We start from the raw sequence: 15,492 nt of genomic DNA, 5'->3' as shown, positions 1-15,492 counted from the left end.
TGCTTTAAAGAAGAGAGGACGGATATGCGCCTCGCATCTCAGGGTCGTCGCCAACGTCGATGAATCCCTCCGTCACGCAACGATCAGAGATCGGCACGCGAGCAGCACTCCAGAGGCTTTCTGCCTCGAGACGGTGGCACTGAGCTTGTTCGGCGTTGGTCATGCTCAACTCAGATGCGAATGCCAAAAAAGACGCGAGCGAGCAAGCGGCACGACCGGTAAGGCAGACCGAACCAGATATGCACAGGCACACAAAAGACGACGGACAGGGCGCGAACCGCGAACCGCGAAGGACGTTTCCCTGCGCCGCCAAGTCCTATCCTGGATCATGGACGAGCAGGCAAGTGAGTATGTGCGCGGTCGGTCAGCAGGATGGGGCGGGCGGGCATTGAGGTCGGAAGTGAGGATCGATGGACAAATGATGCCCTTTGGGGTGGGCGAGTACCTACTGAGTACCTTGATGGCAGCAGCATTCATTGCCTCTACTTACCCCCAATGTCGTCGTCCTTTCTCTGCCTTGACGCCTACAATACTCAACACCTCTCTCTTCCCACCGACCCCCACTGCCCTCATCCATTCCTCCTCCCCTACACTTCCCTACCCACCCACCCAATATCCCCCAGCAAGCAAAGCGCATAGCAAAGCAAAGCGCAAAGCCCTTGGCGCGCGGGCTCGGGCTCGGCCAGAACAGCCGGCGGCCAAAGTTCGTTTCGTCGCTCGACATGTGTGCGTGCCGGGATGCAAGCAGTCGCCAAAAGCAGAGGGAGGCCGAAAGCGGAAAGAGGCGGCAGGGAAGCGGGAGGAGGCAGGGCGGACATGGACGAGGGGTGTCCTTGTTTGGTTGGCGTGTGGTGCGGGCAAGTGATTTTTTTTTTTTTTTTCCACAGGGAAGAGGAGGAAGTGAGAGAGAGACATGGTGGTCATGGTTGGAGTGTTGCGACAGTGCTGCACTGCAGCACGCGCAGTGTGGTCATCAGGCAAAGTACGCAGGTAAAGAGGTTTGGCAGAGCGCGTGTGGGTGTAGAGATCCAGCCAGCTACCCATCTACCACACAACGTAGCAGTATCAGCAATAGTAGCGAAGCAACAGCAGCAACAACAAACTGATGCCCAGCAACTGCCTGCCTTGATCCTCTCTCCTCATTCTTCCTTTCACGCAGAACAAAAATCTCACAACACCCCCGCATCCATCCATCTCCCAGTATTCCGCTCCAAGCAGCATGTCCAAATCCGCACACACTCTCATTTCTTTCACATCAAGCTCCTCCGTCACCAATAGACGGCTTAGATGTTTGTTCCTGTTTCTATACCACGTGTAGCCATCCCTGGCCGGCTCAGATTTGATGCCTCACTTATTATATGGCTAGGTGTGTACTGTACATATAGTATAACACGCACAAGGAGAGGAATCAAGAGTCCAGGCCAGTCCACTCACGCTCACAAGGTGGGAATCGCAACATAATGGCACGCATATATGGCATCAACAAACGTATACAAACATGACTATATACGGCGTAGCATGCATTCATCCATTCATCCATAGTCCATATATCAATCTCACCATACCTCACCCCCCTTCCCGCTATCCGTGTTCATCCCGTCGATACATAGTTATACGCATGTGAGCCCTCGCGAATCCGTCCAACGCCAACTACCAACAAACGCCAAAGCCCACACGAGAGCAGCGACGGAAGGGGGGAGAAGGATGAAAAGAAACAACGAGTGAACTGGCCACAGCGGCCCGCACATCCGTCCGTCCGCCCGTCTGTCCATCCACCGGGTCGACCCATCATCGTCCACCCGTCCGTTTGATCGCCTCGCCCCACTCATCTCTCACCGGCACAACACAGCCGATGGTTGTGTATGTGCCGTCAGCATCCGTAGAGCTCGATGGAGCGCGTCTCGGGCCGTTCGGTGCAGTTGACAGCGCGGGCCGTGGTGCGGTGGGTATAGCCATCAAAAAGCAAAAAAAGTGACATGGGGGTGACAGAAAAAGCAATTTGGAAACAAAGGGGGGAAAGGAAAAGAAAAAAACAAAGTGAAAATCCGTCTTGTTCCACGTCATCTGAGACCGAGACTCGGCGCGGTCCGGTCCGGTGTGCGGTAAGGAGGGAACGAAGGAACGAAGTGTTGGAGAAGGGCATTGGAAAATGGATCAGTGATGTGTGATGGGCGTTTCTTCGTCTCGGGCGGCTGTCGGGGATGGGGTCATGTATGTCGTGCGTCTGCCGTTTTGGTTTTTCTGATTGCAACGTATTTCTTGATTGAGGAACTGTTGGACAGAAGGAAAACGAGAGTCCGGTCCAGTCCAGTCTTTCCAAGCCCGCCTCTTGTCGGCCCCCTCTCTGACCGGCGACACAAGCCTTGCGCTCAAGTCGAGTACGAAAAGTCGTCGGCGCCGTCACCATGACCGTAATGCACGGGGCCGAGCTTGAGGAAGCGCGGCATCTGCGTCGCAGAGGTCGAGGAGGAGCCGTTCGACCGGTCGCTGCTGACGCTAGGGGAGCGCGCCTTGGCCAAGGCGTCGAGCGAGACTTCGGGCTTGGCCGAGCCAGGTGTCTCAGCTGTGCGTGACGCAGACGTGTTGAGCACCGAGACTGCTTTCGTCATATCAATGGGGGCGGCGGTGGCGGATGCGCTCTGAGGCGATTCGGGCTGAGAAACAGAAGCCGCGTACGGGTAGTTGGAGGACGAGGCGGGGCAGAGGACCAGGAATTTTGTGGGCATGGCGAGGAAGCCGTCCATGGAGCTCGAGTCGCTCATGTTGGTGTTGATGGGTGTAGGCGCGTTGGCCATTTTGGAGCAAGGAGATGAGTTCTGGACTGTTTTGAAGTCGTTGAAGTGAGGGAACTTGGTAATGTTTCTGGCTGCCACTGGAGGAGAGGGAGAAAAGAAGTGGTCAACTATTTATTTTCCAGAGGTGTCGTAGTCTGGACCAATAAGGGAGCACACGGAGTTTGTTGAGCTCTCTGACCTCAGCTCGGCGACGGTGACTGGACAAAAGGGAAATCTGGTACAGTTCGGGCTGGTGTGACTCTCGACTCCCGCGGACGCCGAAAAATCCAACAATGGCCGTCGAGGGTATTTATGAATCTTTTTCGACCTCGACGGGCCAGGAAGCAGCAAGCGTCGAGTTTATCGACAGCAGCGGTTGCGACCGAGGGAGTGATGGGCCAAACATCTCTATATGGGCGCTGGATCGACCGCTGCGCGCAGGTGCGGGTAGCGCCGGGGCAGGCGCGTCATGGTGGATTTCCCTGGGCGGCATCCGTTCGTCCAGCCGCCATGCATCAAGTTACGATTATTTTTCGGGATGGATGGATGGTAAAGACGCGGGGCGCGAAATATGGTGCGGCCACGGCGGCAGTCATGTCTCGGAGGCGTAGAGGCAGGAGAAGCGTGCAGGACTAGGTCGCGTTAGCAGTCGAGGACGATGATGGAGGTGACGATGTCGGAGAGGAGGGAGAGGATGTTGTTTGAGCGGCCACGACATTTGCGGGGAATCAGATGGGCATCCGAGAGCAGCGTCTTGCCGGATTGGGCTAGGGGAGGGGAGGCTGTTGGCACAGGGTCGCAGATTGGTAAATCATCAGTTTGGCAGCCGTTGACTTCTGTCTCGTTTGATGAGCGACCGGCATGCATCATGGCCGTGTCGTGACCCCTGACTCTCTTGCATCCGCCATCCGCCATCCCCGCACACATCTTTGGCGACATGGCCACAGACCGACCACAACACCAATTGACATGTCGTTTCGTACCCTTCTTACCGTAGCGTGCCAGTCGCCATCTGCCAGGTGGTGGCCAGAGCAGACATGGAGAGGGAAAAGAAAAACGGCGTGGAATGATGACTGCCGGCGGCCGTTGACTCCTTGCAGCCCTCCTTGCAGGCGCGCCGTCGTCCGCGGTGTGCGGTGGCAGGCTGCCCACGAGGCAGAAGGCAAAGGTGTTGTGCGCCTAGAGTGTCAAGAGACAATCAAGACAAGGTGTCGTGTAGGCAGTGGAGCGGTGCTCTCGTCTGTCGAGGGAATTGCGGCGGCCGGGGGGTCATCACACAGACCTACAGCTCTTCCTGTTGGCGTTGGTTGCTGCTCGCACCCTGTAGCAAAATGAGTAGCTACCCTTGCCTTCTTCCCGCGCGTTGCTTTGCTCCCAACGGCTGTAAGTCGTAGCACTCGACGTTTTTTCACCATCCCAAACTCTCGGGCTGCTTCTAATACCTTATAATAAGACGTCGCCCTCTCTCTCCCTCTGCCTCCCCGACACGCGTCTCCTCTTTGTCCTGGAAGCCATTCCACGCGCCACAATCCCTCCAGATCCAACTGTCCTTTCTTCCTCCTTCCCCCTCTCCTCCAATCCTCCCCACACCTCTCCCCTCACCACCCCACGAGACCATGTGTACTCGATTCGTACACACCTACGGCTGCGGTCACCAGGTCGTCGAAAAGGCCCCCTGCGCCACCTCACGAAGCGCCCCCTGCGGCGTCTTGAAAACAACACATGTCAAGCACGAAGAAAAGTGTGATAGTTGCGATGGATGACAACCGCGTGCGTGCGTCCAATCACCTCTCTCTTTTGACATTGCTTCTAACAATTCACAGCCTGCATACCCATTATAGAAGACAACTACAACAACGCGGGCCGTTCTTCCCTTTTTTTTTTTCCCTCCCAACATCACCACCTCTGGCTTTCCTTGAGGGCAGCCGACCGGCCTCGCAGGCCCCAAATTCAGCACGACACGAGCATAAAAACGGCGTCACGGAGACAAAAGTGCAAGGCGTTCAAGGGCATGGGAGTCCGTCTCGGATGATGACGATGCTGGCGTTTTGCAGGCCTGGGGTTTTTTGGAATCTTTTTTTCATTCTGGAAATTTTCTTTGTCTTTTTTTTTTTTTCCGAATCCCGTCGAGGAGACCATTTTTTTTACATTACTTTTCTCTGCGATAATGTCTCACGTTGCCCGCCGGTGGGCTGTACTGGTACCTATTTCTGAGAGCGAGCGTCTTTGGTTGGAGAGGTTGGTGGTGGGTCGCGGGACTCTGCAAGGAAGATTTACCACGGCGCTGGCGAGGTTGAATGCAGTCATGTCCCGATTGTATATTTTTTCCTCCCCCTCATTCATGCCTTGAGAACCTCAGGCAAACATGGCGGCGGACGGGCGGCTCAGGCGAGGAGTGCAGAGGGCCCACGAGTCATTGAGGCTTTGGGACACGCCATGATGATGCAAAAGTCGTTAGAGGAGATGGACAAGAACAATGCATGTAGATTCTGGAGAGTGTGGCATCGCTCGTGAAAAAGAAGGCGACGCAAAGGGCGAGACGAGACGAGGTTGGCGGGTTGGGCAGCAGGAAGGCAGGCAGGCATTAGATACCTGATCGTCGATCATGCAGCTTCACCAAAACGGATACAACTGACATCAAGGCTCGCCAGGAGCAGAGGCTGGATTGCATTTGCGGGCCCTCGACTCGTCTCCTCGCAGCGCTTGATGGTGAAGGCGCCAAGACAAGCACGCCCGGCTGCCAACGGCCCAGACAGGACGTCGTACTCAGCTCTCGTCTTCAACACCAACATCATCGCCATGTCCATCGACGTCGATTGGTCCAAACTCGCCGGCGGTGAGGACAGGGTTCGCCAATTCATCCACGACAAATTTCAGCAGGTGAGTAGCCGCTGTCACTCGCAACGGCCCGCATCTTGACGGCCAAGGTCACCCTCCCACGCTTCATCCGCTCCGTCAAGGTCCACTCGTTCGACTTTGGCAGCGCCACGCCCGACATTGAAATCAAGGACATTTGCGACCCGCTGCCCGACTTTTACGACGAGGACGAAGATGAAGATGATGACGACCATGATGAAAATGACCAAGAAAAGACGCTGCGAGACCGCCGTCACCGGCCGCGGGAGCCTGCTCCGGACCAGAAGAATCAACGCCCGCTGCCGCACGCTGACCCCAGACTCTCGGCATCGCGTACAGGGCTGGCGCTAGGCGAGCCATTGGGGAATCTGTCGAGAGCGCCCACTCCCGCCATCCCCGGTGGCACTTCGAACATGAGCTACTTTCACTTGCCTCTCGGTGCCGGCTTGTCTGGTACAACCACTCCCTTTGCCGCTGTTGCCGGTGCACAGTTTCAAAACGGATGGCATGACCATCATTCACATTCCCATCATGCGGATCCCCCGCAAACTCCACGCAACCACTCGGCCTCCATCAGCTCCAACACACCGCCCTCGAGCACCGATCTCGACTCTCGCCCCCAGAGCCAGCACCAGCACGATGCTGCAATGCAGACGTTGTCGGAAGACTATCCCGAGAGCGACACCTCGTCGCCTCCAACTCCCCCCATCCGTGAAGCCAGCCCCGAGGACATTCAGATTGTCGCCCACGTCCGATATTCGGGCGACGTCAAAATGGTCCTCACGGCCGAAATCAACCTCGACTATCCCATGCCCAGCTTCGTGGGAATCCCGCTCAAACTGACCGTCACGGGGCTCACGTTTGATGGTGTTGCAATCCTAGCCTACATCAAGAAGCGTGCTCACTTTTGCTTCCTGTCTCCCGAGGATGCCGATGCACTGATTGGATCCGAGGGCGGAGACGGCAAGCTTGCCGATGATCAAACGGCGGTGAATGGAAATCTTCGGGCCGCAGCCGGCGGGCTGCTCGAGGAAATCAAGGTCGAGAGCGAGATTGGCCAAAAAGAGCACGGCAAGCAGGTCCTCAAGAATGTGGGCAAGGTTGAAAAGTTCATTCTGGAGCAGGTGCGCCGGATATTCGAGGACGAGTTTGTCTATCCAAGCTTCTGGACTTTCCTGGTGTGATGTCTCAGGACCGCGTGTAGGTTGTGCTGCCATGACATGCCCCATTCCTGTCAGGAGATAAGGAGATTTGCAGTGCGACTTGTGAGCTGTCACCTGCATACTTGACGGGAGCAACGAAGCGCAACAGCGGGAGAGGCGCACAGCCGTGCGACGCTGTCAAGTGTCGGAAGGACGAGCCGGGCGCACGCACGCCCTGCAGGGAGAACGACCGTTGAAGTCAGACGACGGAGGGTTGCTTGCAGCAATTCAACGGTGCTGCAGGTGCTGATGCCGACGTATCACCAATGCAACTTATAGGGTTTACCGTCGCTCCTCAACGCGCCAGCTCGACGAGACCTTGATATCACTTGAGCGGTGAGACGAGCAGCCAACTCAATTTACGTACAGCCTTTTCGTCCTTGCTCCAATTCTTTTCTGCCCATTGGACCACGACAGACGACGCGCAAGAGAGCAAGAAAAAAAAAAGTGTCGCTGGAATGTTGATTCCATTTCCTTGTTCCACAAAAAGAAACGCCTTGTCCACCCACCAGCAGTATCCAAAGCCGTAGCCTTGGGGCACGCAAGCTGGAAAGCCACCTTCCGTTCCGCAGAGGGGAGAAGCAAGAAAAAATTCAAAAAGAAAAATTTTCCAAACTGTCATCACCTGCTTGACAGCTGCCGTGCAGCCCTCTATCCGTTGTCAGGAGACGTCTTCCCTGTGTCGTATCGTCCGGCCCGAGCTGATCCTTCCGCCGTCTAGCCTTACGCGCAGACGTGGCGCTGCTGCCACAAGCAGTAGTGGCAGGGCATCGCACGCATCCAACTTGACAAAATTCTAGACTACCCGTGGGAACTACCAACCTACGCCGTATTGGTCGCCAACGGCTTCAAGAGCTATCTATCCAAAGCGCTTCGGTTCGATTCGTCCGCTGCGCCCGAGTGCGGCGTCATCTCTGCCTGCCTGCGCAATCAACGAATAGGCGTTGACCAGTCGAGGATAACTACCTAGGGCGCCTGCAGGCGAGAGAGAAACCCTGTCGTTTCTCTCCTTGCCCTGCCGTGCCCTGCGGCCCTGTCTGCCGTGCCCTGCTATGCCTGCCACCACTCTTCTCCACTCCTGCGGCTCTGCCTGCCCTCTCCCTTTTTTCCCCTACCCCTGCCGGACTGACGGCTGGCCGGCGTGCGCTCTCGCTTTGCTTTGTATAGCATAGCATAGCATAGCGACAGGCGGCGGCGTAACGTCAGCACCTTGATGGCCGCCGCCGGCCGTCGTTGCGACCTCGGCTTTTTGCAAGTCTGACTTGCAGGATCCGATGGACGGTGGTGTCGTTTTCCTCTTTCTCTCTTTCTCCTTGGACCACCAAATGTCCGCATGGATGCTCTCGCGTTTGTACAGCAGTACTGTCTGTACCTACCTCCACCTACGACCCTCCCTCTATAGAGTTGCCACCAACTACCGTCTTGCTCACATACACGACGCTAGTTAGTAGCCAGTGGTGCTCCCATGGTCGCCAACGTTGTCCATCCTGCGTCCACAACGCCGCCGCGCGAGATGGTTTGCACAAATTGCGTAGTGCCTCGGGTGTCTGTTTAGAACGGTGGTGACCACCGCCGCCGCCCTGCCAACCTCGTCTTTGTCGTCCTCCTCCTCCTCCTCACGGGTTCCCGCTTGCTGTGCGCTCGCTTGTTCGCGCTTCACAGACAGATTGACAGCCCGGCTGGCCGCATGGCGTCGACGCCATCCATGCTCATCATCAATCCTGCCATACTGCCATCCTCCTGCCGTATTTGTCCACAGGCACCCGTGCCCTTGTCATGCCATGCCATGATGCCATGCCCACGCCCGCCCCTGCTGTCTGTCTGCAGTCTGCTGTTGCTTACATTACTCTACCCTACTCCTCCTCCGTACCTCCGTACCCTCGCCTACCCAGTACGTACAATACATAACCACCTGCCCAACTACCTACCTAGTACATACCCACCGCATCCGCCAACCCCAGTCGTCAACAAATTCCCGACCTGCCCCGTCTCCCCACTCCTGCTAACATGTATTGCATACCTACCTCCCTACTGACCCCACTCACCGCGCCTCCCCGTCGCGCCCCCCGGGCTAATCACGTCGATCAGCGCTTTGCAGCGCAGCGCAGCGCAGCGCCGCGCTTGTACATGTGTGCATGGCTGTGTGTCGCAAGTCGCTGGCGAGTCAGTTACTGGCATTGGCAGATGGATGCGCTGAGCTGCGGGGCAGTACGTAGGGAAGGACGAGGTAGGGGAGGAGGGTAGGGCGGCCCGCGAATCAAATAAACGGAGACGTGTGGCTACGTACCATATGTAGATGGATGAGATGGATGGCTTGGGCGACGCGATGGTAGCAGCGGCGGCAGTAGTAGCAGTAGCAGTGGTTTAAAGCAGGCGGGTTGATGCAAAGGCTTTGTTTGTTTACGATGGCGTGGCCTTCCTCTCTGTCTGTCTGTCTTTCGGCCAGTCTAGTCTGTCTTTGTGTCTATCTCTCTATATGGTAGTTGAATCGCTCGCTGCCTTCCAACTCGCCGCCATCTCCTCGTCCACAGTTTTGCGTGCCAACACACACACACACATACACATGGAAACGGCGGATGGACGGACAGACTCGCTACGTCTCCACCGAAAAAACCAGACGGCGAGCTAGGTTGTCAGACAAACGTCTCGAGTGATGCGGCGAGGTGAGGCGAGGTCGTCTGTCTGTCGTTGCGCGTTTTGCACTTGCTTGCGACGGCTGTTATGGTTTCTTGTGTCTGATGTGTTGGTAGGGATGGAAGTTAGTTGGTTGGTCTGTTGGTTGGTTGGTTGGATGGTTGGTTGGTTGAGCTTGACATGGACGTCTGATTATTTTGACCTGTAGACGTCTGTCTCACTTCGTTCAGTCTCTGTCTGTCTTTCTAGGAGCCGGCAGTTTCATCTTTCGCGCTTCCGTCTTTTCCTCTGCGCTGATGCGCTTTCACTCTTGTCTACTTCGTCATTTCTTGTATGCAATCACGCGCCGCCATGTGTGGTTCTCTGATGGGTGCTGAAACAAGGAAGCTTTAGCGATGCGGCGAGGAGATGTGAGGAGGTGTAATTTGGCCAAAGGCGGACAGAAAAATAACAAGAATTGGAACAACAAGTCGGGTCGGTGAAGCAGTACCTACCGGCGTGCAAGAAGGCCTCGAGTCCTCATGATCCACCTGAAGTTCCATGTTCACGTTGAAGGTGGGCCAGACAGGGCATCAAGGCAAGACCTCGCTTTCCGTCCAGCAGAGGAGGAAGGCGCAATGCTCACGCCCACAGAACAACTCGCCACCAAAATCATTTTTGGTGCGCTTTTTCTCATAGACCACTATCACATCGCCCGTCGTCATCCGACATTCATCATCCATCACACCTACACGCCCAAACACAACCCCCTCCCAACGCCTCAAAGCCGCTCCCGTAAAATCCAGCAACAACAACATGCCGTGCTTCATGCGCGAGTCCATCGACGAGATCTGTGAGAGAGGCGCTCAGTTTGCCACCATCCGCCGGTTTTCCATTTCCCTTCCGCCCGTCTGTTTGTACACGCACTAATCGGTTGAACAGAGAGGATATAGACGCGCCCGACATGCGAGAAGAGCGCCTCCGTCGCTGCGCTGCCGAGGACGCTCTTTCAAGAAAATGGTCAGTGATTTTGCATTTCCCCTCCGGACTTCCGCGGCTTGTTGGTTGCATTGGGCCGGGGCACCTGCTAACCTCGGTGATCCTTTGCAGGTGGGATCTATGTATGCGCCCACGATTCGCACCGACTTGGCCGGACCCTGTTCGCGCTGTGCCGGGCAGACAAGCCCGTCCCAACGTCGACATCCTCAACAGCGACATTCCGCGCGCCGAGCGTGTTGCCTCGTGGAAGAAGCACAAGAAGCGGGTTTTGCGCCAGGAGACGAAATGGGTCGAGATGGGCCGACCCTTTTGCAGCACATGTGGTCTGAGACATCCCCCTCCTCACTTGATTAAAGAGCAGCGCCGGAATGCCGCGGCCGTGGAGCGCCTCGGGAGGGGCTTGATGCCCTCCAAAGCTCCGCGCTGTGCTAGGTGTAGCTGGTTTCTGCCTCGCAATTCTACAGAATGTACGTCCATAAAGTGTGTAGAAGAGCGGGAAGCAGAGCAATCGCAACGGCAACATCAGCAGCAACAACTAGAGCGCACAGAGCAAGAACCGACACCACCACCACCGCCGCCGACACCACCGCTCCAGCCCCAGGAAACAGTCACACCCGCAACGGTTCTCCAGAGCAAGTTTGAGCCAGGCGCGTTGGAGAATTTTGCCCTGATGGCGATTTCTCCGCCCCAGAAGAGAAAGAGGGAGGACGAAAGCGACGGTGACGATGAGCAGCCGGCTGAGCTCCAGCTGTCTGCTTTCAAGAAGTGCAAGAAGGAACTTTGAGGGTCTGCTTCATGGTGGATAATGCATATAAGGGCGAAGAGTTGGAGGATATTAGGGCGACTCCACGCTCTCTTTTGAATTGCTCGAGCAGTGTGGCATGTAGGTAAACAATGTGGGAATATTTCCAGTGTCCCATAACCTCTTCCGTGTCGCTTCGTTTCGGACCGGCGGTCCACTGCTTTCCAAGCATGCATGCAAGAAATATGGTCAAGTCTCGAAACTCAACCAACTGCCTGCTTCACTCGCGTGGCCAGAACGACGACATGAGGAATGATCTCGGGAAATTGGAAACCGCAAATTTGCCAGAACTGAGCGCTGGGCTCGTCCCCGCTGCTCTAGTGTACTAGTGTCTGGATGTAGTGACTATGAATGAGTTTCAGGAAGGACATTATTCGGGCATATCGAGTTGAGGGAGTTGAATTTGGATTTGGCTCAAGCACCGCATTCACCCTCGGAGGATGCTCTTTCTACATGTAGGTGCCTTGTGGGAAGTGGCCATGTGGTAATTACCTCAGGTTATTCGAAAAGTCAGTGCTCCCACCCATAGGGAAGTCACCACCCAGAGGGAAGTCACTACATACCCAGACTGGGCCATTTGGTAAGGCGCACGAAGAAAGCAGGAAGGCGCAACTGCCCGTCAGACTCTTCAAAACCGTCGCTTAGTCGCTCGCTCATTTCTTCCACCCACAATTCACATCTGGATTTTTCTCCGCCACCTTTCGCTCATCTTCTACCCTCAACTTGTGCACGAGCGCAAGATACATCCGCTCTGTGAAGAGCTTCATCGTCGCCCACGTTTGTATCCATCTGCGACATCTCGTTTCTCGCCGACTCGCATCCACCTCACCTTTGTCTGCCTTTGCCCTCCCTCCTTTACAACCCACCGCAACGTCGCGTTTCTGTCCAATTCGCATCCGCCTCGCCTTTCATCTTCCGCCCGAGGTCTGCTACTTCGTTGACGAGCGCGTCTTACCGCGAACTTTGTAAGAACCCTCATCGCATGTCTAACGCTTCACCTCAGACCTTGCTGACCTTTTTGCCAGGCCAACAGCATGCCTGCGCCCCTCAGACCTCCCGATGACGCGCGCTCTGCGCCCACTCGCCCTGCCGGCTTCTGGTCACAGGAGCACTTGCACATGCGCCCTCGCCAGAGCCAGCGACAGCAATCGCCGCCTCCAAGTCTGCGTGAGCGTCTTCAGCGTCTCGAGCAAAAGCCGCAGAACCTCGATGAACAGGATGAAACGGTGCCCCAGCAGCAGCCCTGGCACGCTGGTCTTTTCGGGGGCCTTCGCTTCAAGTTGAAGCAGACCAATCTCGGCCAACAGCAGAGCGAGACTGCACCACCAGACCCAGCCCCAGTCCCAGCTCAACGCCAGCCGTCCCCAGAACCTTTCGAGCATACACAGCTACCGGATGAGACTTCAGAGGAGATGGAATCGATCTCACCTGCCCATCAATATGGAGCGATGCACCCGCAACGTTTGCAAGCTCTCGGTGGCCCTGGCGAACAGGTCGCTCCGTCCCCACAGGATCATCCAGCGGTATCGTCAGCGACATGGGAAACAGACCAGTATCAGGTCCAACCCTTTAGGGAGCCATATTCGCCCCCGGTCCGCTCGATTGAAGCTGACCAGACCAACCCAAGTGAATTCAGCAGTATCATTCCAGGTCCTTCCACCTCGATTGATCAGCCAAACAGCCGCGATGATGAATACGATACACAACGCACGCTCAGTGCCCCACTTGCGCCAGCTCTTGACCTCAACGACCTCAGCCTGCCCTTATCCGACAGGTACGCAGCATGGAAACAGTTTGCCTCAGAAACGGCAGAAGCGCAAAAACAATGGGTGGAAGATGGATGCCCACCATGCACCGCTTCGAAGTGCCGCGACAGGAGCCACCCTCCACCACACCGCTCACGCAAAGCCGAAGGCCACCACTATTGCATTACGAACTTTGGAAACTGGCTCTCGGCTGTCTACGCCGGCGGCAGAAGCCCGTGCCTCACATGTGGAAGACTGCACAAGGGAGGCTGCTCCGCTGTCAGGTGTGATAACTGCGGCGCCGACCATGACGAGTATTACTCCTGTCGGACAGCCCACATCCGAACAGCGGCGGCCAATGAAGTGCATCAGCAGCGCGAAGGACAGCGACAGAGAAAGAATCAAAACATGCGTCAAAAGATGCAGCAACAGATGCAACGACAGACACTACGACAGACACAGCGACTGGCACAACACTCTCCACCCCCAAAGCCTGCTACTCCACCACCACCGGGGCCGCCAGAGGATCGTCTCGGTACCATGGAACTCGACTTCATGAGGAAGATGGTTGAGAAGAATCAATGGGCTGCAGACAAGTGGGGTACATTCACAGCAAGACGCGATGCCGCCGGTCAAACCAGGATGAGGTCCGGATTCGTAGAGTTGATGATGGCTAGGGACGAATGGGGGGCAGACGAATGGGCAACATTCATGGAAAGCTACGACGCAACGATGCGATCCCATGGCACGCTATGATAACGCAATGCGACAAGCGCAAAGTCAACCTGCAGCGACAGGCTATGGCCACGTACAGACCTCCAACAAGCGCGGACGAGAAGAGGAGAGACACAAGGGAGAGGAAGAGCCCATGGCTAAGACTATGATACGTCAGTTTCTTGCTCTGAGTGGAACGACTAAGTATGAACAGGAGGGTGGAGATTGACTGGCTACTCGACGCTATTTCACGGATATGAGATACTGACAGTGAAAGGAGGGATTCTTACAAAGTGCTAATGTTGCTGTCCGGAGACGGCACCTGGGAGAATCTGTGGCTATAAGAGTGTGGACTTTTTCGAGACAGACACTGGTAATCATCAAAGGCACCGGGAGACTTGCTTGTGGCTCGAGGTCTGTCCTAATGAGGCGTCGGTCGTTGCTTCGAAGGGGAAGTTCTGGCTGCACTGGAATCTACAGCGTGTATCAGCGGCTGAGGAAAGAAAGGGACCGGGAGGAATATTTGTGCAAAAGTAGCAAAAAGTTCAGACACATGAAAAAGAGGCTGGCTGGCGGTAACGATAAGGGTATTGAAACACTGGCTTCCATGTGATGATTGTTGTTGAAGCACGCTTTTCGATCATTCCACACCTACCTTGACCTGCTCTGTTACCAATCCCTCCTCCCCTACGCAAACTTATCATGCTTCCCCTTGACCCTCACGCCCAACATCCTCTCATGAAAATTGCCCTCCCGCCTCGCCCTCTTCAGCATCCTCACCTCGTCATCATCCAGCCGCCGGCCCGCCATGTCCTCCAACTCCTTCCTCGACACCTTTTCCTGGGCCTTCTGCTCCTTCTTGACCTTTTGCTTGGGCTTGAAGCGCGCCTGCATGCGCACGCGCAGCGACGAGGCAAAATCGATTGTCTCGGCGTCGCCGCGGATCACGTCCACGGTTGTTGGTGCTGTGGATGAAGACGACGAGGTGGCGGCGGATTTGGGAGGTTTGGCGGCCGAGGTTGTGCTGCTGGCCGAGACGAACTGGTCGCGCGCGGTTTGCAGCGCAAAGGTGCCCGGGTTGTCGGCGACGGGCACCAGCGCGAAGGTTTCTTCCGGCGAGATGGCTTCGCGGTGCGCTGAGAGGATGCCGTGCGCGTCGCTGCCGAGATATCTGGTGGTGGTCCCGCGTTAGCTTGCGGCTTGCGGCTTCACCAATTACCGCCGCCTGCCCGCCTGCTGTCCTACTCCTTTTACTCGTCCTTGACCCTCTTCGCTGCTGGCTGTGCGCGCCCACTTACCTCCCATGATGGCCCTTGAAGCTAAACTTGTCTGTGCCCACCAGCCGCGTCGCAACCCACACCTGGCGCACGTCGTGCGGCTCGGCCGTCAGCGCGTCGCCGTCAATCATGTTCTCGACGGCGCTCGCAAAGACCTTGCCGTTGGCGTCGCTGGCCAGGAAGGTGGGCGCGTCGGTCGGCAGCACGACGGTCACGGGCCCCGCGATGTCGCTCAGGGTTTCGGCCGTCACCCACGAGTCGTCTTCTTCGGCCGTGTCGTCATTGTGGGTGGGTGCGCTCAGGGCTTTGCTGTTGCTGCTGGAAGGGGCATGTTCGTCGTCATCGTCGGCGGCGGCAGCGCGCTTGCGCTTTTTCTTGGGCTTGTCGCCTTTGAAGACCAGCGGCTTGACCATTGTGGGAGAGGGGAGGACGTGACGCGGGTGCGTGATGTGGTGGAGCTGGAGGCGGTGAGGTGGAGCGCGGCGGCGGCTGCGGGAGAGGAGCCCAGCC

At 56.4% G+C, this 15,492-nt stretch overlaps 6 protein-coding genes across 6 annotated transcripts; 4 read left to right on the top strand and 2 right to left on the bottom strand.

Annotated features, from left to right (window-relative positions):
- Positions 1 to 521: 521 nt before the first annotated feature.
- BKA78DRAFT_321610 (uncharacterized protein) lies at positions 522 to 925 on the bottom strand. Its single transcript, XM_066889043.1, has one exon. It carries the CDS (start codon positions 816 to 818, stop codon positions 588 to 590), a length of 231 nt encoding a protein of 76 aa, XP_066741092.1. The 5' UTR covers positions 819 to 925; the 3' UTR covers positions 522 to 587.
- Positions 926 to 5,573: 4,648 nt separating this feature from the next.
- On the top strand, positions 5,574 to 6,814 carry BKA78DRAFT_332930 (uncharacterized protein; the record flags this gene model as incomplete). The annotated part of the gene is made up of 2 exons (XM_066890027.1): positions 5,574 to 5,654; positions 5,702 to 6,814. 2 exons carry the CDS (start codon positions 5,574 to 5,576, stop codon positions 6,812 to 6,814), a joined length of 1,194 nt encoding a protein of 397 aa, XP_066741091.1.
- Positions 6,815 to 8,621: 1,807 nt separating this feature from the next.
- BKA78DRAFT_298197 (uncharacterized protein) lies at positions 8,622 to 9,029 on the top strand (the record flags this gene model as incomplete). Its single annotated transcript, XM_066886877.1, has 3 exons — positions 8,622 to 8,723; positions 8,765 to 8,973; positions 9,017 to 9,029. The coding sequence occupies 3 exons, from the start codon at positions 8,622 to 8,624 to the stop codon at positions 9,027 to 9,029; spliced, it is 324 nt and encodes a 107-aa protein (XP_066741090.1).
- A 967-nt stretch (positions 9,030 to 9,996) lies between these two features.
- Positions 9,997 to 11,489, top strand: BKA78DRAFT_382040 (uncharacterized protein). Its single transcript, XM_066893026.1, has 4 exons — positions 9,997 to 10,043; positions 10,100 to 10,332; positions 10,388 to 10,465; positions 10,556 to 11,489. Exons 2-4 carry the CDS (start codon positions 10,262 to 10,264, stop codon positions 11,226 to 11,228), a joined length of 822 nt encoding a protein of 273 aa, XP_066741089.1. The 5' UTR covers positions 9,997 to 10,043; positions 10,100 to 10,261; the 3' UTR covers positions 11,229 to 11,489.
- A 791-nt stretch (positions 11,490 to 12,280) lies between these two features.
- BKA78DRAFT_298195 (uncharacterized protein) lies at positions 12,281 to 13,747 on the top strand (the record flags this gene model as incomplete). Its single annotated transcript, XM_066886876.1, has 1 exon — positions 12,281 to 13,747. The coding sequence occupies one exon, from the start codon at positions 12,281 to 12,283 to the stop codon at positions 13,745 to 13,747; it is 1,467 nt and encodes a 488-aa protein (XP_066741088.1).
- Positions 13,748 to 14,239: 492 nt separating this feature from the next.
- BKA78DRAFT_184635 (FRG1-like family-domain-containing protein) lies at positions 14,240 to 15,490 on the bottom strand. The gene is made up of 2 exons (XM_066883476.1): positions 15,004 to 15,490; positions 14,240 to 14,876 (listed from the first exon to the last, which is right to left on the bottom strand). The coding sequence occupies exons 1-2, from the start codon at positions 15,393 to 15,395 to the stop codon at positions 14,393 to 14,395; spliced, it is 876 nt and encodes a 291-aa protein (XP_066741087.1). The 5' UTR covers positions 15,396 to 15,490; the 3' UTR covers positions 14,240 to 14,392.
- Between the last annotated feature and the right edge of the window lie 2 nt (positions 15,491 to 15,492).

The sequence above is a fragment of the Phyllosticta capitalensis genome (assembly GCF_038381095.1).
Source record: "Phyllosticta capitalensis strain CBS 128856 chromosome Unknown BKA78scaffold_9, whole genome shotgun sequence".
Taxonomy (NCBI): Eukaryota; Fungi; Ascomycota; class Dothideomycetes; order Botryosphaeriales; family Phyllostictaceae; genus Phyllosticta; species Phyllosticta capitalensis.
Note: the sequence above shows the minus strand (reverse complement) of the source record. Positions and strands in the feature narration are given on the sequence as shown.